Source organism: Podarcis gaigeae (assembly GCF_964106915.1).
Source record: "Podarcis gaigeae genome assembly, chromosome: 3".
NCBI lineage: Eukaryota > Metazoa > Chordata > Lepidosauria > Squamata > Lacertidae > Podarcis > Podarcis gaigeae.
Window position 1 is genome coordinate 53,450,681 of NC_139680.1, and position 23,575 is coordinate 53,474,255.

Genomic DNA, 23,575 nt, shown 5'->3' on the forward strand with positions numbered 1-23,575 from the left:
TTGCGGGGGTAGGATACAGAGGGCTTCTTCACTGCTTTGCTGTCAACTCCAGCCCAGGTTTCTCAGAGATGGGCAGTGGGGTCAGGCTGGGACTAGTGATGTGCCCCTCTGAGCTCCTGAGAACTTGCCCAGGGCCTGATGTGTTTGATTGCTGCTCTCAGGCCTAGGTTGGACCTTGGGCTAAATTTTCCTAGACCTTCAGGACGTGGCAAAGTGCAGCCTTCTCCCTTCATATCTCCCGTGCTTGGGCCCTGTTCCAAGAATACCTGGGCCCTAAGCTCTCTAAGGAGACTATCAAGCAAACAGGCACCCTTCAAGTGGGTTGGGTCTGCAAGGATTTTTTGCACTGGCGCAGGCATCTTTGTGTCCTTGGAGGAGATGGCGGCAGTGTTGGCAATGGCTTAGCATTGAATTTACTCTAGTTTCCTCCCCTGAAGGAGAAGGCTTCTTGCTGACTGCAAGAGGCACCAAGGTTGTTCCACAGCAGGCGGTGTCTGGCTTGAGGTGTCCAATGTTTCAGGGCAGAACATTTCTCTACTACTGGCCTCTTCCCTGGACTCAGATGCTTCTTGGGGTCCTCATTTCACCTCCTCCATTCCCCAAAATTTGTTTTAACCCTTTCTCTCTGCTTCACGATCTCGATGGAATTTGCCCCTTTTCAACCTGACCCATGAAAGAAATTGCTATGGGCATCAAACATGCACTGTCCATTTTCCCCACTTGTCCTCCCTGCATATTCCTGACACACCCTCAAAAATGACTCTGTGGGTTTCAGGAGAACCCCAAGAACAGTGCAGAGGGAAAGGAAGGTTAGGGGGGAGGGGTTGTGCCACCTGGCAAACTGAAATGTTTGTCCTGAGAGAACAACTGGAAGAGTGTGAAGTGGAATTCCACCAACAATAAATAAATAACTTGAATGACTTGTATGATTTACATTTGCATCTGCAACACCAATAGTTAGGTTTTTTTAACAATAATCTTTATTAATTTTCAATTGCAATAATCCAGTAGTAGCTTCATTAAAACACAGTTACTAATCCCAATAGTTAGTTTGGGATTCCTTGACTGTTGCACATGGAGTCAAAAATTAAGACATGTTGGAATGCAGAAAGAGAAGAGGTTTACAGTACAAATGTAATTGTATTGTAGTGGGTTTAAAAAAAAAATATTACACATATTCAGGCATTAGGAAGCTATTAAGCCACATGAGATGTTTTCCCCCCTAACTCTTACAAATAGGCCTGGATTAAATGCATACACTTTAATTCCTCCTTTCAAGCTGAAGGCAGACTCATGATTCCTCATTGATGTCCCAGCAGAACTTGAAGGGTAGCTTTTCCATTCTCTTCTTAAAAATACTGTCAAATCTTTCACTTTGTGCGACTGTCATCATGTTCTTCCAGTCTCCAACAGTGCCTGGCCCAGGAAGCAGACAGAAAGAAAGTGCATTGTGGTGGTCAAATAAATATCCATAACTCCAGATATATTCCATCCCTAGTTAGGAATATGACCCTCTGTGTGAAAAAGTTTCCACACTCCAGATTGTAAAGACAACTATGCCACCCTTAAATATACATATTTAGAAGAAGGGAAAAACAACAGAGAAAGTACATAATAGAACTCTAAAATTAGGAAACACCAGAAACTGAGAGTTTCATGAAGACTGGAAAAAATGAAATCACCATCACTTTGTGCCTATCAAATGTCATAGTAGGTGCCAAGTGAATCTGTCGGGAATTCTGAAAGCCGCACTAAGTCAGTTTGATCTGCCACTGACTTACCTTTGCGAAGAAAATGCCCTCTGCTGTGGTCTATTAAATCATTTGGCAAGAACTCATAGTTTGCCCTGGGATCTGCTTTCATTTTATTAAATGTAGCCTGATCCACAACAGCATCCACCTCCTTTTCCGTCAGTCTCTTTCCCAGGAAGTTGCATAATTTCAATACAGAGCTTCTTAGATCCTGAAATGGAACGGGGTTTAAATGTCAGGCCATTAACAATAGAGAAACCTGACAGCCTAGTGACTAAAACTCATGAAACAGGCAGAATTATTATTATTATTATTATTATTATTATTATTATTATTATTATTATTATTAACAACAACAACAACCTGCTCATCTGGCTGTGTTTTCCCAGCCACCCATATTAAAATACAATAATTAATCAAACATTAAAAGCTTCCCTAAACAGGGCTGCCTTCAGATGTTTTCTAAAAGTCAGATAGTTGTTTATTTCTTTGCCATCTGATGGGAGGGCGTTCCACAGGGTGGGCGCCACTACCGAGAAGGCCCTCTGCCTGGTTCCCTGTAACTTCGCTTCTCTCAGTGAGGAAACCGCCAGAAGGTCCTTGGGGCTGGACCTCAGTGTCCGAGCAGAATGATGGGGGTGGAGACGCTCTTTCAGGTATACTGGGCCGAGACTGTTTAGGGCTTTAAAGATTAGCACCAACACTTTGAGTTGTGCCCGGAAACGTTCTGGGAGCCAATGTAGGTCTTTCAGAACCGGTGTTATGTGGTCTCAGCAGCCACTCCAAGTCACCAGTCTAGCTGCCGCATTCTGGATTAGTTGTAGTTTCCGGGTCACCTTCAAAGGTAGCCCCATGTAGAGCACATTGCGGTAGTCCAAGCAGAAGATAACCAGAGCATGCACCACTCTGGCAAGGCAAGTAGGGTCTCAGCCCTGGACACAGAATTGGCCTGCACCTCCATGGACACCTGTGAGTCCAAAAGGACTCCCAGGCTGCACACCTGATCCTTCAGAGTCACAGTTACCCCATTCAAGACCAAGGAGCCCTCCACACCTACCCACCCTCTGTCCCCCCAAAACAGTACTTCTGTCTTATCACAATTCAACCTCAATCTCTTAGCTGCCATCCATCCTCCAACTGCCTCCAGACACCCACACAGGACCTTCACCACCTTCACTGGTTCCAATTTAAAAGAGAGCTAGAGCTGGGTATCATCCGCATACGGATGAACACCCAGCCCAAACCCCCTGATGATCTCTCCCAGCGGCTTCATACAGATGTTAAAAAGCATGGGTGAGAGGACGGAACCCTGAGGCACTCCTCAAGTGAGAGCCCAAGGGTCTGAACACACATCCCCTAATACCCCCCTTCGTAAAGTAAAAGCGAGACAGTATTTTGGCGCTTTGAGATGTCACACATTCTCTTGTCTTGCTCCCTATATAAAGATCTCAGGGACGAGACCATTACGCCGCTCCTATCTGCCATCCCAGGCCGCTCTTGTGAAGCCAAATTGTTCTCACTCCTAGCCGACCAGAACAGCTTGGCAACAGAGAAGGTTGCCAAATTTATCGAGAGAGCAATGAGACTGAGAGCTGCTATCTGAATGACATCAGTGTCGTTACCCGGATTTCTCCCCTAGGCTCTTATTATTATTATTATTACTACGTTTTATTATTATTATTTTATTACCTCTGCCAAGTTTTATTTTTGTTGGTGTTTGTCCTGTGATGCTATGGCCTGTCGGCTATGCAAATAAAATCTATTCTATTCTATTCTATTCCCCCAATACCACTTTCTGCATACGGCCCAGGAAGAAAAAGCGGAACCACTCTATGACAGTGCCCCCAGCTCCCAGCCCCTCTAGACAGTCCAGAAGGATGCCATGGTAGATGGTATCAAAGGCCGCTGAGAGATCCAGCAGAACTAAGAAACAGCTTTCAACTTTTTCCCTAGCCCACTGGAGATCATTGACCAGTGTAACCAAGACAGTTTCAGTCCCATGATGAGGCCTGAATCCTGACTGGAAGGGATCCAAATGGTCCGCATCCTCCAGGTGTGCCTGGAGTTGTTCAGCAACAACCTGATCAATCACCTTGCCCAAGAATGAAAGATTTGAGACTGGGCGATAGTTGGCCATATTGGCCGGGTCTAAAGATTTTTTTTGTTAAGAAGCAGTTTAATGACTGCCTCTTTCAGTGGGTCTGGGAAGGCTCCCTCACAGAGGGAAGCATTCATCACCCTGCAGAGCCCATTGCCCAGCCCTTCGCAGCTCACTTTTATTAGCCAGGATGGGCAAGGATCAAGGAGACAGGTGGTTGGTTTCACTCGTCCAAGCAGCTTGTCCACATCCTCGGAGGTAACAGATTGGAATTGATCCCATACAACCTGACTAGACAGGACTCTAGCGCTCTCCCGCCCCAGCCCTGCTCCCACTGTGGCATCTACCTCATTCTGAATCTGAGAGACTTTATCTGCAAAGAACTTTGCAAAGTCATTGCAGAAGATATTGGGGCCTTTACCGGGCCCTGATGGCACAGGTGGTTCCATTAAATTGTGAACTCCTGCTGCTGTTTTCTGCAGATGCAACAGAGACAGTGAAGAAGGTCCTCTTCGCTGTCGCTATCGCCACTACCAAGTGGTAGGCTCAATGTTGAGCTCTAAGCCGTATCCGCTCAGATTCAGAATGAGTTTTCTGCAACTGACGCTCTAGCCGTCTCAGTGATTGTTTCATCGTCCTCAGCTCTGGGGAAAACCAAGGGGCTGTCCAGGCTCCATGCAATCTGAGAGGGCGCTTCGGAGCCTGACAGTCAATAGCCTTGGTTAGCTCAACATTCCAGCAGGCCACCAGGGAATCAGCTGAAAGGCCATCAACATGGGATAAAACAGCCCCTACCACTCTCTGGAAACCATTTGGATCCATTAAGTGCAGGGGGCGGACCACCTGAATTGGTCCCACCTCCCTGCAGAGGTCACGGAGAAGTCCAGTTGCACCAGGAAGTGATCTGACCATGGCACTTCTTTTGTTTCGCTTTTACTTAGTGTCAGGTCATCCACATCCATAGAAGTGAACACCAGGTCTAAGGCATGTCCGCGGCTATGAGTTGGGCCAAACTTATTTAAGGACAGCCCCATGGAGGCCATGCTTTCCACAAAGTCCTGAGCAGCCCCTTGTAAGGTCATGTCTGTGTGGATGTTAAAATCCCCCAGGACAACCAAACCAGGTGTCTCCAGGAGAACATCCACCACAACCTGAAGCAGCTCGGGCAGCGAATCCTTGGTGCAGCAGGGAGGTTGGTACACCAAAAGGAATCCTGTACTGCCCCTATTGCCCAACTTCCAGAACATGCACTCAAAAACTGAGTCTTCCCAATAGGACACCTGGTGCAAGCTAATGACTTCCTAAAAATCACTGCAACACCCCCCCCCCCACACACACACACATGACCTGGGTTGTTGTGCATAAGAGAAACCTGGTGGACAAGCAGCGGCAAGAACAGGACCATCTGCTGCATCCAACCAAGTTTCTGTCACACATGCCAGATCAAGTCCTCCATCCACGATCAAGTCATGGATGGCAGTGGTCTTATGAATCATTGACTTGGCATTGCACAGCTACACCTTCAGGTCATGTGGGTATCCCTTGCTGATTCCAGTATCCATCCGGTCAAGACCAGACCTGGAGGCAGGAATAGTCCTCAGATAATGACATGGTCTGGTCTTAGCGTAACTCCTCCTCCTACCTGTGATCACTGAGATTGGTTGTCCCAGTACATCCCCCCCCCCCCGCGGAACCTGCCCCAGCCATTCTGTTGGCTGGGGCCCACTCCCAGGCAGCCTTGACCCCACCCCTTAAAAACAAAATACAAACTAAACAAAAAACCAATAAAACAATAGAAACCAAAAATAATTTAATAAACGACACTCATACTAAATTTAAGCAAATCCCTAACCGCAACCAAACATTTAAGCTAAAAAAGAATTTAAAAGGATAAAAGAATAATTTAAAAACATTTTAAAAAGAACCGTCTGTGCTGTACAGAGGCCTGTCAGGCCCCGTTCTCAGGAATACAAGCAGGGGAAACAAGCAGCCTGCATCTTTATTTGCCTAGTTTGTAATAATTGCCATTGCATTATATTGTACTTTCATTGTTGCTTTTATTCTATGAGCCATGTGGAATGCATTATATTATGGGGCAGCTCTTTCAACTGAGTCCACAAGTCAATAAATAAATGCCCCTGTTGAAGACACAAGGGAGGTTCTGTGAAATCTCTCTTCAGCATCAGAGGGCCTGTGAAATGACATATCTTACTTGGGATCATGACACTTTATTTATCGCCCCATAATCCCTCAGGGGAAATGGTTACAGTGCACTTTTTGCAGTCTGGGGTCTGAAAAGCGGCTCCTGAGTCCATGGCCCACTAGTCTTTTTTTAAAAAAAACCTTTAGAAAAGAGATGAGACTAGCAGGGGAAGCAGCAGCTGAGGGCACTTGAATAATAATAAATAATTTTGTAAAGGTGAGTTTTGATGGATGTTTAATATCAGACTGCATAGCATTTTGATAACTTACCTTCTTCATTTCTTCATAGGTAAGAAATAGAATATTGAAGTCATCCTTGTGAGTGTACCAGCCTTCTACATGGTCCAACCATAAACTTGCAAGTACTGATGGGAAAGAAGTTGATTTGGCATAAAATGTAGATCAGGTGATTTTTTTGAAAAACATTCAGAGAAAAGCAGTACAAACATATAAATTCCATTAAAACAATTTAGAGGAATCAATTTAAGAACCAGCAGTGCTACAAACCATTAAAGAGAAGCTGAATTAATACTATCCACCCTCACCAAACACTTTCTCAGAGAAGGAATTTGCAGAAGAGTTCTGCATTTTAAGGCTCCCTTCTGTGCTTCCAGGCAATGTGATGGAAGAGTGATGGGTGGGCTGAGATCAGTCTAGCCTTCCTCCAGCCCCCTTCCTTCCCACACTGCCAGTTTCCTTATATGGTGTGGCAGTTAATACTTGCAACATTTAAGAGACTGTGTCAGGGTTTCTTAGTTATAACTTGACACGAATCTCTACACTTGATTAAGGATTCGGGGCTCCACCTTGTAATGATTTGTAGCTGCTGCATCCTGATGCAAAGAGAATATAAATCCACCTGATTTCCTTTGGGAGTTGGCCAAATCTACACCCTTCCTTCTGCGTCATTGGGCACCATTCACCAGTGGCATAAAATGGTGTAGTTGGAGTCTGAGTTGGAGACTCTTTGTGATGCATGGATGTGGCATTTCCTCAGAGTAACCTATGGCATCAGACATGGCATTCTGAAAACGTTCCTTACCACACAGAGAATTTCTTTAATCTGTTGTCAAAGGAGATAAGGATGAAGGGACAAAAGAGATTCATTTTAAGCTGCTGGATCCTGTCTGCCTTGATGGAAGCAGCTCTCAAGAGAGCGGGAAATCATTGCCGAGTGAAAACCAATGATGATTGAGGGTTATTATCCTTGCATGTTTCCCGCGCTTCACTCGCAGTTCGTCTCGGTACCTGACTCTTGCTCTGGCATGGAATGCTAAAGGCAGGGATTTGTTGAGTGCAAAAGCACTCCACCTGCCGATAATCCTCCTATGCCGCCATTAAGAAACAGAGGTTCTCCTGTTAATGAGAGCTTAATTTCGACTAATGTGTAGGCATGTGCTAGAAGAGATGAGATTACAAACTGCAGAACGGAATCAACTGCAAGGTCATCAAGGTTTGAACTTGAGAGAAGACTTCATTCGGTACAAAAGACAGTGGGAGGGGAGCCTACGTCTTCTTTATACAAAGTTTTTTATTTCTTTACATTTATGATATGCTAACCCTCCCTTGAATGCTAGTCCAATTTATATATGTGCAAGTGAGGAAGGAGGACACTGGATTGTTGATATGGAATACAAAATTAAATGGAACTATGTGTGAAGAAGAAAAATGGAAAGAGAGAGGGAAGCTCTGTTTTGCAAAAGATTTACGATGGAAACTTAGAGCTGTCTTTTCCATATCCTTTATTATTTATGGGCTGAACTAGAAAATGCTAAAAGGACTTGGAATTTAATTTAATTTAATTTAATTTAATTGGAAGTACGACTTTGTAGTTATCTCTAGCTGAACAGAAAGATGAAAGGGATCTGTGAAATTGCCAAGGAACTGATAAGGTTCATTACTATTCAAACATGTATATGATAGAGAATACATTCACTTTCCAGACCCTTCTCAATCTGCCAGAAGAATTGACTTCATTTGGATCTCAGATGACTTAGTGCCAAAATCAAAATGGACAGAAATAAAACCAATGACTTTTTCAGACAATAACCCAGTTTATTTGGAATTAAGAGGTGAACAAAATCCAACAAGAAGATGGAGGTTATCAAAAGAAGGTGAGAGATGCGAAGAAAAAGATGTGAAGAAAAAAGAAATTATGGATGAATTAATTTAAAAAGAAAAAGAATTGATAAAGGATCCTAAGAAAGAAGAAATAAAACAAAATATAAAGAGATAAAAACACAATTTTCTATGCTAGTGAACCAAGAAATAGAATGGAAAATAAAAAAATAACATAAATGAATTTTGAATTTGCAAATAAACCAGGGAAATAATTAGCATGGCAGTTAAAGAGAAAACAAGAAATTAATGTTATCTCCAAGCTTGAAGTCGATAGAAAAATAATAGATGACCTGAAGGATATAACAATTTGTAAAGTATTACTTGAATTTATACAGAGCCGGCAAAGAAAACAAATTTAAAATAGAGGAATATTTAAAGGAGAACAATTTACCAAAAATTTCAAAAAAAACCCCATACATTTAAACGCATCAATAACAATGAATGAACTTCAACAAGCTATCAACCAGACAAATCTGAACCTGATGGGCCGACCACAAAATATTACAGAAAACTGCAAATGTACATCTCAGAGCCACTGAAAGAAATTATGAATAACATCCTGAGATCAAGGAAAGTCCCAGAATCCTGGAAAGAGGCATATATTAGGTGCCCTGAGCCCGGTTATGGCTGGGGAGGGCAGGGTACAAATAAAAATTTATTATTATTACTATTGTTGTTGTTGTTGTTAAACAGGATACTGATTTAACAGCAGTAAAAAATTATAGACCAATTTCTCTGCTGAATAATGACTATAAACTGTTCGCCAGTATTATGGCGGAACGTTTGTAAGTAATTTTGAAGGATTCGATACATCAGGATCAAGCTGGTTTTCTACCTGGCTGACAGATGAAAAATAACATAAGGAATATAATAGATGTGATTGAGTATCTAGAGGTCAGAGATGAAAGACAGGCGGCACTGATGTTTGTTGATTCAGAGAAGGCTTTTGATAATGTCTCTTGAAAAAAATGATTGAAATGATGGACTTCAGTCAGACTTTCTTAAATGGTATAGAAGCCATTTATTTTGAACAACAGGCGATGTTGATTGTAAACAAGACAATAACAGAAAAATGTAAGATAACAAAAGGAACAAGACAGGGTTACCCCCTATCTCCATTATTATTTATATTAACCTTAGAAATCTGGCAAAGAATATAAGAATGGATGATAGCATTAAAGGAATAACAGTGGGTTGAAAATCATATAAATTAAAGTTTTTGTGGATGACCTGGTGATAACGGTAGAAGACCCCTTCGACAACATACCAAGGGTGCTGGAAAAAATTAAACAATTTGGACAAGTAGCAGGCTTTAGGCTAAATAAAAATAAAACAAAGCTTCTGTTAAAGAATATGTCGGAACAATGGAAAAATGAATTTAGAGAAACAACAAAATTGGTGGTAGAAAAGAAGGTAAAATACCTTGGTGTATGGCTAACAGCTAGAAATATAAACATTTTGAAAGATAATTATGTAAAGGAATGGAATGAAATGAAATAAAAAGAAATATGGAAGTGTAATATGGAAAATAAACCTGTCACTGTGGGGGAGAATCTCGTTGATCAAAAAGAATGTATTGATAAGAATGCTGTTTTTATTCCAATCAGTACCTGTAGTCAGAGGTGCAGTATACTTCAAACAATGGCAAAAAGATGTTTCAAAATTTGTCTGGCAAGGCATGCTGGAAAACAGCAACAACAACCGGGAAAGATAGACATAATGATTGGTATTAGTAATTGTATTGCATTGTTGTAATGAGTCTGTCATTGGGTTGCAATCAAAATTATTATTAAAATTATTATTAAAAAGTTGTTCATTTTAGAGTAGGAAATCATCCTTACCCTCTCCAGCCAAAAACCTCTCCATGAAAATTCCAAAATCTTCTACCTCTTCTAATTTGCGTGAAGTTTTGGAAAAATGGTAATAGGAAACCAAGACATCCTTTGGGTTTCTGACCACATAAACAACCTGCAGGAATAACAACAAATTTTATTCTATTGCTGATCTTATTGTTCCTACTGTCTCTTCTGTTTTGCTTCTGTAGTTATTTCTGTTGCTCTGAAATGTGCCAGGAACCAGGTTGTTGAAGTAGGATGTATACACATAAAATTTCTGAACTGCCCTCAGAAACGGAGAAATATTAACAGAAACCCAGATGTTAATTTAAATAAGACAAGATAAATGTTTAATTTGATCAAATAATAAATGTGCTGTTTCCTACTTTTGCTCTTCTGTTCCTTAATCCCTTGGGTGCCAAATAGTAGGGGACATGGGAAGCAAAGAGGCGAGGTGATGGACGAATGATGTAATCCACATCGCGGAGCTTGTACTCCAGCCATGGAACTCTGTCTAGTAAATCCACTTTTTCAGTTCCATCTCGGTGACCTTCATGATAAATCAAGCTCAAAATATTTTGAGTCCATATTGTTCCTATAAACGAGAATAAGCCTATTTCATTCATTCATTGTCATGAATGTACTTAGTACTTTGCAGAGTGAAATAACTGAGAACAACATGTTTCTACATCGAGGATTTGGGAAGACAGAACAATATTTGCTAATAAGTTCCTTTATTTTTTAGAAAGCTACCAAAAACGCTATTCCAGATTCTTCTCAGAACATTATACAAATGACAGTCAAAGACCAGGAAATTAAAAGAAAGTTTTCTGTTCTCCAAAGTACTTTGATTCAGTGGATTCAAACCATGATTTTTTATCAATGCATTGTAGGAACAGGAATGTTGACAAATGGCCAGTGAGACAAACATAATAGGCAAAAGGCAGTTGCAGAAGCCTTTCTTCATGTCACCCAAGTCTTAAATGCCTATACAATGCAGAACTTCCCCTCTCTCTCCTCTCCCACTCCCAGTTCATAGCTGTCAAGCGTCCCTTATTTGGAGGGACAGTCCCAGTCCCTTATCCCAGCGCCATGTCCCGCTGTGGTCCCTTGTTGATGGATGTCCCTTAAATTTCCCGGGTTTCAAAGGAAGCAGCTCCTCTCCCTCCCTCCTTGCTGGCCAGGGAGGAGGGAGGCTCCAACTGTGTTGCCTTTTTTTTTTTTTAAAAAAAAAGATATTTATTGAAGTTTCAAAAATTATACAAAAAAAGTAATAAAAACAAAACACAAACACAAAAAATAACAAATATAAAAAACAAAATACAAAACTAAAAACCATTAAAAACAAGTAAAGTTTCAATCCCTTATTTTCTTATAACTTACTTCCCCGACCTCCTCATACCTCCCCTTTCTGTATTCCAATTTCTAATTATTAATTCAACAAATCCTCTCCCTTAATTTTCATTTAATTTTTAACCTTTCTTTTCTTTTTACTTAATCATTACAGCTGAAAACCACTTAATTTCTAAACCAACATCATTCTAACATTCATAAATTTTGCAATGTTTCCTAAGATAGTCCTTAAATTTCTTCCAATCTTCTTCCGCCGTCTCTATTCCCTGGTCTCGGATTCTGCCAGTCATTTCTGCCAGTCCCATATAGTATATCACCTTCATCTGCCATTCTTCCAAGGTGCGTAGATCTTGTGTCTTCCAATACTATGCGATGAGTATTCTTGCTGCTGTTGTAGCATACATAAAGAATGTTCTATCCTTCTTTGGCACCAATTGGCTGACCATGCCCAGGAGAAAGGCCTCTGGTTTCTTCAGGAAGGTATATTTAAATACCTTTTTCATTTCATTATAGATCATCTCCCAGAAAGCCTTAATCCTTGGGCACGTCCACCAAAGGTGAAAGAATGAACCTTCATTTTCTTTACATTTCCAACATTTATTATCAGGCAAGTGGTAAATTTTTGCAAGCTTGACTGGGGTCATGTATCACCTATAAATCATTTTCATAATATTCTCTCTTAAGGCATTACATGCCGTAAATTTCATACCTGTGGTCCATAACTGTTCCCAGTCAGCAAACATAATGTTGTGTCCAACGTCTTGTGCCCATTTAATCATAACAGATTTCACCGTTTCATCCTGAGTGTTCCATTTCAGCAGCAAGTTATACATCTTTGACAAAATCTTAGTTTTAGGTTCTAACAGCTCTGTTTCTAATTTTGATTTTTCCACCTGGAAGCCAATTTTTTTGTCCAAATTATATGCCTCCATTATCTGATAATAATGAAGCCAATCTCGCACTTTATTTTTTAATTTCTCAAAACTCTGCAGTTTCAATCTATCTCCTCCTTGTTCCAAAATTTCCCAATATTTTGGCCATTTGGCCTCCATATTGAGCTTTTTCTGAGCTTTCGCTTCCATTGGAGACAACCACCTTGGGGTTTTACTTTCCAATAGGTCTTTATATCTTATCCAAACATTAAACAATGCTTTCTTGACAATATGGTTTTTAAATGCTTTATGTGCTTTGACCTTGTCATACCATAAATATGCATGCCATCCAAAAACATTGTTAAAACCTTCTAAATCCAAAATGTCTGTATTCTCAAGAAGCAGCCAGTCTTTCAACCAGCAGAAAGCTGCTGATTCATAATAAAGTTTAAAGTCTGGCAGGGCAAATCCCCCCCTTTCCTTTGCATCAGTTAAAATCTTAAATTTTATTCTGGGTTTCTTGCCCTGCCAGACAAATTTAGAAATGTCTTTCTGCCACTTCCTGAAACAGTCCATCTTGTCCACAATTTGCAATGTTTGAAAGAAAAACAACATTCTAGGCAATACATTCATCTTTATAGCTGCAATTCGACCAGACAAGGAAAGCTTCAAATTTGACCAGATTTCTAAATCTTTTTTCACTTCTGTCCAACATTTCTCATAATTATCTTTAAATAAATTCACATTTTTAGCTGTCATGTTAATCCCCAAATATTTCACTTTCTTAACCACAGTTAGACCTGTCTCATTCTGAAACCTCTCTTTTTCGATAGCTGTTAAATTTTTCTCTAATACCTTAGTTTTTAACTTGTTCAGTTTAAATCCTGCTACTTGACCAAACTCTTGAATTAATTCTAAAACCTGCTACTTGACCAAACTCTTGAATTAATTCTAAAACCCTTTTAGTACTAGATTCTGGCTCTTGTAATGTAAGTACCAGATCATCTGCAAATGCTCTCAATTTGTACTGTTTGGCTCCGACCTGTACACCTTTAACCAGCTGGTCTCTTCTGATCATGTTCAGCAAGACCTCCAGGACTGATATAAAAAGTAGTGGGGAGATTGGGCACCCCTGACGTGTCCCTTTTTCTATCTTAAATTCTTCCGTAACCACATTGTTTACAATTAGTTTAGCTTTTTGCTCAGAGTATATTGCACCTATACCGTTTTCAAACCCTTGGCCTAGCCCCATCCCCTGAAGATTCTTCCTCATAAAGCTCCAAGAAATATTGTCAATGGCTTTCTCCGTGTCCACAAATATCAAAACTGCTTTAGTGTTTATATTCACTTCTAGCTTTTCCAAAATGTCAATTATATTCCTTACGTTATCTGACAGATGTCTTCCCGGGAGAAAGCCCGCTTGGTCTCTATGAATCTCCTCCATCAAGACTTTTTTCAGTCTCTTAGCCAAAATGTCAGCAAAAATTTTGTAATCCACATTTAGTAGCGAAATAGGGCGGTAGTTCTTAAGTTGAGTCTTTTCAGTCTCTGTCTTCGGTATAAGTGTAATATAAGCCTCTTTCCACGATTCTGGTGCCCTTTTCCCCTCCAAAATTTCATTGCAGACTTCCTTCAAAGCTTGTAATAACCACTCCTTCAAAGCTTTATAGTATCTGGAAGTCAGCCCATCTGGTCCCGGAGACTTGCCCAGTTGCATGTTTTGAATGGCACTGTGATGGCCTGGGATTCTGATTCAGAGGATGAACCAGAGGAATCCCAGCCTGCACAGGAGTCCCCGCCTCCAGGGCTGGCTGAACTGGGGCAAGGCCTAGATGCTGAAGAGCCTGCACCTGTGGCAGAGCACCAGGAGCTGGCCCCAGGTAAAACCCTTCTGGCCCCAGAGGGGCTTGAGGACTCAGTGGCTACAGGTGAGCCTCCTCCAGGGCCCAGTAACCCTTCGGCCTCTCCTGATCTGCAGAGGCTTAGGGCAGAGAGGCGAAGGGAACTGGTTGCTCCCAGGAGGAGTGCTCGCCTTAAGGCCAGAGGAGGCGGGGCTCCTGGGGGCCGGGACCGCCCCTGGCCTTAGAAGAGGATAAAAGCCCAGTCAGCCCGGTCCCAGGTTGCGGGAGCAACGTTGTTGTTGGCTTTGGACCTTCCTGTGTTCCTGATCCCTGCTCGGCCTCCTGTTCCTGACCATCCGGTGCTCCTGTTCCCTGCTCGGCCTCCTGTTCCTGACCATCCGGTGTTCCTGTACCCTGCTCGGCCTCCTGTTCCAGTGTTCCTGTTCCCCGCCCGGCTCTCCGCCTCGGACCTCGCCCCTCTTCGTGTGGACTCAGACTACGCTCACAGTACCTTTCCCCCGGGTCCAGCACAGTTTGCTCCCGCCCCACCCGCACTCCCCCTTCGTTGGGGTGCGTTCGGGAAGAGCCAGAGGCCATGGCTGACCAGGCGGCTGCGCTGGTGGCTTTGGCCCAGAAGAACCAGGCCTTGACTCACACCGTGCAGCAGCTCAGCGACGCGGTTACAGCACTTCAGCAGCGCTTGGAAGCCCTACCGGCTCCTGGGGCCGACGCCCCGGCTCCTGGCAAGTACCCAGTGGCTTTGCCCGAGAAATTTGATGGGGCCCCGGCCAGCTTTCCCATGTTCCTCGCCCAAGCCAAGCTGTATATTCAGGGGTGAGCCCGGAACTTCCCTGACGACCGCACCAAGCTGCACTTTTTGATTAGTTTGTTAAAGGACCAGGCGGCCAAGTGGGCGTTGCCGCTACTCAGGCAAGACTCCCCCTTGCTGGCAGACTATACGGGGTTTTGCAATCTTTTGGAGGCCGCTTTCGGCAACCCCCAGAAAGGGAGTCAAGCCAACCGGGCGATTCGGCGGTTGAAACAGGGCAAGTCCACGGTGGCCGCATATACCACGGAGTTTCGGCTGTTGGCACAGGACTTGACCTGGAACGACTCGGCACTGCGGGACCAGTATCTCGAAGGGCTTTCGGACGAGATACTGGACCAGCTGGCCACAATGGAACGCCCCACCATGCTAGACACTCTCATTCAACGGAGTCTACAGATAGACGACCGGCTGGAGGATTGTCGCCAGGCCCGGGGCCGACGACACCTCCAGTTCTCGGCACCAGTTTCTTCCGGCAGCCCCACGGTCACAACTGAGTTATCGGAGGAGCCTATGCAGCTCGGGGCAGTGCGGCCACGCCTTTCCCCCGCAGAGAAGGTGAGGCGTCGGGAGGGGAATCTATGTCTCTACTGTGGCGGAAGTGGACACTACGCTCGGTACTGCCCTGAGAAACGCCAGCCGCAGGGAAACCGCCAACCCCCAGTAGCTGATGGCCCTAGCTACCGGGGGTCCCAAACAGCGCAGAATGGGCCCGCACCAATGGACTTGCAACATCTTATGGTTCCGGTACGTTTATACCCTCCAGGTGGGCCCTGGATTCTTACCCATGCTTTGGTGGATTCAGGAGCAACCCGTTCTTATATGGACGCTGCTTTTGCTGCCCATCATCAGGTGCCACTTCGGAACAAGCCAGAACCGGTCCAGGTGGAAGCAATTGACGGGCGGCTTCTACGTTCAGGAGCCGTTACTCAGGAGACCCAGCCCCTGGTCCTGTGTCTCCAGCAGCACCGGGAGTTGTGAACTTTGAACATTGCCTCTATGCCCCGGTTCCCCCTCGTGCTCGGGATGGACTGGTTGGAAGCTCACAACGTTCAGATTGACTGGGTCAAACGGACTGTGTACTTCCCAGACCCATGTTCCCATGCTCAATCCGAGACGCTGGCGGCCGCGCCCACGGAGGAGGCAGCACCCACGCTCCCAGCCGTGTACCAGGACTACCAGAACGTGTTCGAGGAACGGGGGGCAGACCAGCTGCCGCCGCATCGGCCTTTTGACTGCGGCATAGACCTCCAGCCCAGAGCGCCCTTACCAGTGAGTCGCTTATATTCTCTAACAGAGCCAGAGCGCGAGGCTTTGCAGGACTTCTTGCGCAAGAACCTGGAGCGTGGGTTCATTAGGCCTTCCACCTCGCCTACCGCTGCACCAGTGCTCTTTGTTAAGAAGAAATGTGGGGAACTCCGCCCTTGCCATGATTACCGAGCCCTGAACAAAATTACCATCCCAGACCGGTACCCCTTGCCCCTTATCTCGGAGTTGCTGGAGCGGGTGCAAGGGGCACAGGTGTTCACCAAGCTGGACCTCCGGGGGGCCTACAACTTGATTCGGATCCGAGCCGGGGATGAGTGGAAGACAGCATTTGGGACCCGGTACGGGTAGTTCGAATACTTGGTTATGCCTTTCGGTTTGTGCAACGCGCCTGCTGTGTTCCAACGCTACATCAACCACGTGTTCCAGGACTTGTTAGACAAGTACGTGGTGGTGTACTTGGATGACATACTGGTTTACTCCCGTGACCCGGCTCGCCATGTGGGACATGTCCGGACCGTGCTGCAGCGCTTGCGTGAGCACCGTTTGTACGCAAAGCTCAGCAAGTGCGAGTTCCATCAGCGGACTGTGGACTTCCTTGGACACCGGCTCTCTCCAGATGGGGTGCAGATGGACCCTGGGAAGGTGGCAGCGGTTAGAGAATGGGCGGCACCCCGGAACCGCAAGGACCTACAGCGGTTCCTGGGGTTCGCCAACTACTACCGGACCTTCATCGCAGATTATGCTCATCGCACCACCCCGTTGACCCGGCTACTGCGCCCAAAGACGCCATTTTCCTGGGACAAGGAGGCAGAGGAGGCGTTTCAGGGGTTGAAGGCCTGTTTCCAGAGGGCGCCAATCTTACAACATCCTGACCCCTCTTGACCCTTTGTGGTGGAGACCGACGCCTCCAGTACGGCTCTCGGTGCCGTCTTGTCTCAACAGAATGGACCTGAAGCGCCACTCTTACCCTGTGCCTTCTATTCCCGCCAGCTCCTACCAGCGGAGCGTAACTATACTGTGTGGGAGCGGGAACTACTGGCCATCAAGGTGGCCTTTGAGGTCTGGCGCCACCATCTTGAGGGGGCACGACATCCGGTGGAGGTGAGAACCGACCACCGGAACCTGGAGTACCTCCAGACCACCCGCAAGCTGAACCAAAGACAGATCCGGTGGGCATTGTTCTTTTCCCGGTTCCAGTTCCGGATCCGCTACATCCCTAGCTCTCAGAACCAGAAGGCGGATGCCCTGTCCTGGAAACCTGAAGACAATGCAGACACGGTACAGCAAGCAGAACCCACCACGATCCTACCTCCAGCTGCATTCCTGGCCACCCAGGAGGCGGAGCCACTGCAGGCTCGGGTGCAGAAACAGCAGCGGATCGACGCTTGGGCCCAGGAACGACTCCGGGAGCTGACTAAAGGGTCCAGCCCACAGTATCCGGGGCTGGTCCTGCATCAGGGCCTTCTGCTGCACCACGGTCGTTTGTACATCCCGCCAGGGCCACTGCGGCTGGAGGTTCTCCGGATGGCCCATGATGCCCCAGCAGCGGGGCACTTTGGACGGTATCGGACCACCCATCTGGTCAGTCGTGAGTTTTGGTGGCCCCGCCTGAAGGCTGACGTGGCTCACTACGTTGCTGGTTGTGATGTCTGCCGGCGTGCCAAGGGCCCTACCGGGCGACCCCCCGGCCTACTTCAGCCATTGCCAGTTCCACCGTGCCCTTGGCACACGGTTTCGTTGGACTTTGTAGTGGACTTACCCCCGTCTCGTGGCTGTACCTGCCTTCTAGTTTTCTCCGACCATTTCACCAAGATGGTGCACTGCGCCCCCTGCCCATCTGTACCCACAGCCAAGGAAACCGCTCAGCTGTACCTTCAGCATGTCTTCCGCCTGCATGGCCTACCTGAGCGCGTGGTGTCCGACCGGGGCGTTCAGTTCACATCCCGGTTCTGGCGAGCATTACACCAGACCCTCGGGACAGAGGTCTGCCTCTCGTCAGCCTACCACCCACAGACCGATGGCCAGACGGAACGGGCGAACGCAGTGCTGGAGCAGTACCTCCGGTGTTACTGCAGCTACCAGCAGGATGACTGGGTCGACCACCTGGCATTGGCGGAGTTCGCCTACAACAACGCGGTGAATGCGTCCACCCAGCAGACCCCGTTCCAGGCCAGTTACGGTTATCATCCACGGCTGTTTCCAGATGTGCTGCCGGCATCCGCGGTCCCGGCGGTGACGGAGTGGCTTCAAGAGCTCCAGTCCCAGCAACAGCTTTTGGTGGAGCAACTGCACCAGGCCAAGGAAGCGTACAAAGCCCAGGCCGACCGCCACCGCCAGGTGGGGCCGGAACTTCGCATCGGTGACCTGGTTTGGCTTTCCACTCGCCACCTCCACCCCTCTCGACTTTTGCGGAAGTTGGACGCCCGCTTCACCGGCCCGTTCCCTATTGTGGACCAAGTCTCTCCTGTGGCATTGCGTCTCCGGTTACCCGAACCCTGAAGGTTCACCCGGTCTTCCACAGGTCCCTTCTGAGTCCGGTGGCCCCACCCGACAAGTTCCACCCGAACCGTCCCCGACCGCAGCCAGTGTTGGTTCAGGGAGAGCCTGAGTATGAGGTGGAACGCATCCTGGACTCCCGATACTGCAGGGGAAAGCTGCAGTATCTCATTGACTGGAAGGGGTACGGACCGGAGGACCGTTCCTGGGAACCAGCGGCCAACGTCCACGCACCTGCCTGCCTCCGAGAGTTCCATGCGACGTACCCCGGCAAGCCGGGTCCGGACCATCGGTTGAGGGGGGGGCCTGGGAGGGGGGATGGTGTGATGGCCTGGGATTCCGATTCAGAGGATGAACCAGAGGAATCCCAGCCTGCACAGGAGTCCCTGCCTCCAAGGCCGGCTGAACTGGGGCAAGGCCTAGATGCTGAAGAGCCTGCACCTGTGGCAGAGCACCAGGAGCTGGCCCCAGGTAAAACCCTTCTGGCCCCAGAGGGGCTTGAGGACTCAGTGACTACAGGTGAGCCTCCTCCAGGGCCCAGTAACCCTTCGGCCTCTCCTGATCTGCAGAGGCTTAGGGCAGAGAGGCGAAGGGAACTGGTTGCTCCCAGGAGGAGTGCTCGCCTTAAGGCCAGAGGAGGCGGGGCTCCTGGGGGCCGGGACCGCCCCTGGCCTTAGAAGAGGATAAAAGCCCAGTCAGCCCGGTCCCAGGTTGCGGGAGCAACGTTGTTGTTGGCTTTGGACCTTCCTGTATTCCTGATCCCTGCTCGGCCTCCTGTTCCTGACCATCCGGTGCTCCTGTTCCCTGCTTGGCCTCCTGTTCCTGACCATCCGGTGTTCCTGTACCCTGCTCGGCCTCCTGTTCCAGCGTTCCTGTTCCCCGCCCGGCTCTCCGCCTCGGACCTCGCCCCTCTTCGTGTGGACTCAGACTACGCTCACGGTACCTTTCCCCCGGGTCCAGCACAGGCACCTTCTATTTCCTGTTCAGTTATTTTATGATTCAGCGCTATTTTACTTTCATGAGAAATTTTTTGTAATCCATTTATCTCAAGAAATCGGTCTATGTCCATTTCTTTCTGTGGCCCTTGTGAATATAATTGTTTAAAGTATCTCTGGAAGCAATTTCTAATCTCAATTGGGTTATAGATGTTCTTTCCTTCCACTTCTAAATTTGTAACCGTATTTAATTTTTGTCTTTTCCTCATTTGCCAAGCCAATAGTTTACCACATTTATCTGCTGATTCAAATGTCTTTTGTCTCATTTGTTTAATTTTCCATTCTATTTCTTGGTTCATCAGTTCCACATATTGTGTTTGATATAACTTAATTTCTCTCAAAATCTCTAGGGTCTTTGGTTTTGATCTTAATTTCCTTTCCCCTTCTTTTATCTTCTCCAAAATCTTATCCTTTTTCTCATTTTGGCTTCTCTTCTTTATTGCATTTTGTTGTATCAGGAATCCTCGCATAACAGCTTTACTTGCGTCCCAGATTACTCTTTTTTCAACATTGGTCTTCATATTTATTTCAAAATAGTCTCTCAAAGTTTTTTGGGCCTTTTTATACACTTCTTCATCTCTGAATAAAGTGTCATTTATCCTCCATCTGAAGGAGCCAGCTGTTGCTTGCTTCATCTCCATCCTTACAGCATTATGGTCAGAGCAGGTTTTTGGGCAGATTTCCACTTTCTTTATCTTTGGTGCAATTCCTCTAGTAACCCATATTTGGTCAATTCTAGTCCATGTCATCTTGGCTTCAGAAAAGAAGGTTCCCTCTCTCTCAAGAGGATTCTTTGTTCTCCAGATATCAATCAAGTCCATATTGTCAGTCATTTCACTGCCTGTGATTTTTTGGGGTCCCCGCTTCGCCGCAGCGGCAGGACCCGAACCCGCGGAGCAGATTCCCTCCGGAGCTCAGAGGGAATCCGCCATTAATCGCTGGCGCTGACCGGAAGTCCTCCAACTGTGTTGCTTGGCTGCCTGGCCCACCCCCCTCTGGCCTCCTCTCACCAGCCTCGGCCTCTGGGAACCCCTCCCCACCAGGACTGGTAGGAGCCTTGGACCCTTCCACCACCATCCTCCTCGCGGCCGCTGAACTGAGCGTCTCTGCCTGGGGCCTCCCCTCTGCCCGTCGCCACCGCTCCCGCTAGGCCGTACTGCAGCTGTGCCGCCGAAGGACCCGAATGAGATTGGCAGCCTGGCATGGTCTATGAATTGATGAGGAGCCTAGAGAGGAGAGTGAGGGCAACCATAGAGAAAGCAGTTCAGAGAGAGGAGGAAGAGGAGGCGGAGGCGCGGGCAGGTGTTCCAAGGGTTATAAGGGAAGGACCGCAAGCGCTTCTCCCATAGATTTGTAGTGGTAGACTAGCATAGATGGTCTGATCTGCGGGTTTACTTCGGGTGCTATCCCCCCTCCTTCCTCCCGCCCCACCTGACGGAATTGAGAGCTGCAGATGGAGCACAAGAGAAAAGATACAGAACTGCAGCAGCATCTTCGTAGCTTGGACTTCGTTTTGCGTGAAAAGTGGTTGCTGCTTGTAGTTATTTAATTGCAGTGCTTCATCGGCTGGTGTCTTGAGCAGCAACCTCTGGAAACGAAGGGCTAAAAACCGGCGTTGCTCTCCAAAATTATCTGGAGAGCAGATATAAATTATCCTTTTAACTGGTTGCCTAAAATCACTTATTTTGGCTGCTGGTCCCTTATTTTCAAGGCTGCTGGTCCCTTATTTTCAAATCTGTAAGTTGACAGCTATGTCCCAGTTATTGGGTCTTCCCACCCCACCAACCCTCCAAGGCAGATTTGGGGAACACTGGGGACACAAGGGGAGAGAAGAGTGAAGGAAGTTTTGGTGTGGAAGTGGAAGTTATTGCATATAGGGCACAACTGCATTGGATATCCCCCCCCCCCCCCCCGTTATTGGCAAAACTGTGGGAAATAAATGCTGAAATAAAAAGACACCGTATGAAAGTTTTTTTAAGAATAGAATTTTGCAAACACCATTTTACAACCACATATAAAATCTGAAAGTCAGTGAATACAATAAGCCCCTAGCAACCAAATTTGAATGTTTCTGTTTTGTATTTATGTTGTTTTCAAAACCTCAAACAGGTTGACACTGGTGGAAAACATATTACTCCATCTTTAAAATAACAATTGCCCAGTTCATCTTTATGTAACCAGGTAAGTTCCATACTACCCATATTCACCTCAATTTTGCATTTGGTTTTAAACTTGCCTTAGTATAATATAGATACTATTTACATATATGTGGGTCTCCATCATGGTTGAATAGCAATCATGTTTCTTCCTACGAAAATGTACTCTTACCTGACTTTGGATAAGTGACTATAAATACATCACTGTCTCTTATTTCAAAATCCTCCAAGGTATCCAAGTACTCTGCTGAAACCATGTCTGGCTGGAAATAGAATCCTTTGTATGTGAAAAGGTATTTCTCGGCTTGTTCCATTGCCTGCATAAGAATAAAGAGAAGGGAATAGTTCCCTCTATTATGCGACAATGGGAAATCACAAAGAAATAGAGTTGTCATTTTGTCAAATCCTACTCCTCTTGCAGACCCCATAGCAGAATCTCATGCTTCTCTTCCATCACAGGTGAGCAACATAAAGGTCCATCATTTAAAGAACAGAGACTTGACCCATCATTGAGGCAACAAAGCATTCTTTCCCCCCTGCTTTAAGTGTTTTTTAAAATGTTGCTGCTTTCACCTCAAAGCTGGCTTTGCCCCACACAATAAGGCTTTTCTCTTTCACCCTGACATAATTATTTCTCAAGTGCATGTGTGCAGCATGCAAAATAGCAGCCCTTGGCCTCACTTTATGCTGCTTGGCATCATAGTTTGGTCAGTGCTGCTATCCTGACACTCATTCTTGTACTCAGGGGAGGTGGGAAGGAAGCAAAAAACTTCCCCCTGCAAATGGAACGCTTGCAAATTCCTCCTGGGTTCTTTAGGAACTGCATGGATGGGGAAATAATATTAATGCATGATGATGATAATAATGATGATCATCATGATGATGATGATGATAATGATGATGATGATGATGATGATGATGATGATGATGATAAGCAACTGGGGCAAAACCAGTTTTCCTTTCAGTGTTAGCCTCTGACTGTTCCTGGCATCATTGGAGAGATTTATTTCTGTTCTACTCCTCATATGACATACAGTGCTATTAAGCCTGAAAATCACTTTAATTCTTGTGTCTCATTGCTAAGAAATGCAACAATTGTTTAGTGGAAAACACTGTATGTACAAAATAGTAACAAGAAAAATACTCCGTTTGATTTTCCAAGATATAAATTAAGGGTTGTATCCCATACAGCAGGGTTCCACTTGCACAATGGGAGTTCACATTCAGTCCCCTCAAAATAACTATCAATCTTTGGTAACACAAATGTTGCATTCTGTGTGACAGCATAAAATAATATGAACTGTGAAAAGAGTTTCCATGCATCTGATGAAATACCTTGTTGCCCCTCAGAACTCTTGCAAGAAAGAGTAGATTAGTTGTTTGTCATTCAGTAGTCCTGCTTTTCCCTGGAAAGTTTAATTTACAAGAAAACTTACCTACCTTTTGTTTTTAGAGTCGAAAATGTGGGAGAGAGAGGGAGAGAGTGATCTCTTTTGCAGCTTGGAGTATTTCAGCTTTTCAAGGCTCAAGTTCAGAGCTCTCCAGGAAACTGCTTTATAGAATTCCGTTAGCTAATAAGGGTTGGATTAAACCGATGGCTCCTCCTTAGTTACTAGCATGTTATGTAAAAACATAGGTAACATAACTTATGTTATGTAAGTTGTTGTTGTAGTTTAGTCGTTTAGTCGTGTCCAACTCTTTGTGACCCCATGCACCAAAGCATGCCAGGCACTTCTGTCTTCCACTGCCTCCCGCAGTTT

The 23,575-nt window shown here is 45.8% G+C and overlaps 1 protein-coding gene across 3 annotated transcripts; it reads right to left on the bottom strand.

Annotated features, from left to right (window-relative positions):
• Nucleotides 1-1,153: 1,153 nt before the first annotated feature.
• Nucleotides 1,154-23,373, bottom strand: LOC310840983 (amine sulfotransferase-like; the record flags this gene model as incomplete). Of its 3 annotated transcripts, none has more annotated exons than XM_083731479.1 (7): nucleotides 1,154-1,416; nucleotides 1,782-1,962; nucleotides 6,322-6,416; nucleotides 10,014-10,140; nucleotides 10,394-10,602; nucleotides 21,988-22,132; nucleotides 23,252-23,373. In XM_083731479.1, the coding sequence occupies 6 exons, from the start codon at nucleotides 22,127-22,129 to the stop codon at nucleotides 1,292-1,294; spliced, it is 879 nt and encodes a 292-aa protein (XP_083587605.1). In that variant the 3' UTR covers nucleotides 1,154-1,291. The 3 variants fall into 3 exon arrangements, with proteins under 3 accessions (XP_083587605.1, XP_083587604.1, XP_083587603.1); XM_083731478.1 differs by having other exon boundaries at nucleotides 23,256-23,372; XM_083731477.1 differs by lacking the exon at nucleotides 23,252-23,373 and having other exon boundaries at nucleotides 21,988-22,138.
• Between the last annotated feature and the right edge of the window lie 202 nt (nucleotides 23,374-23,575).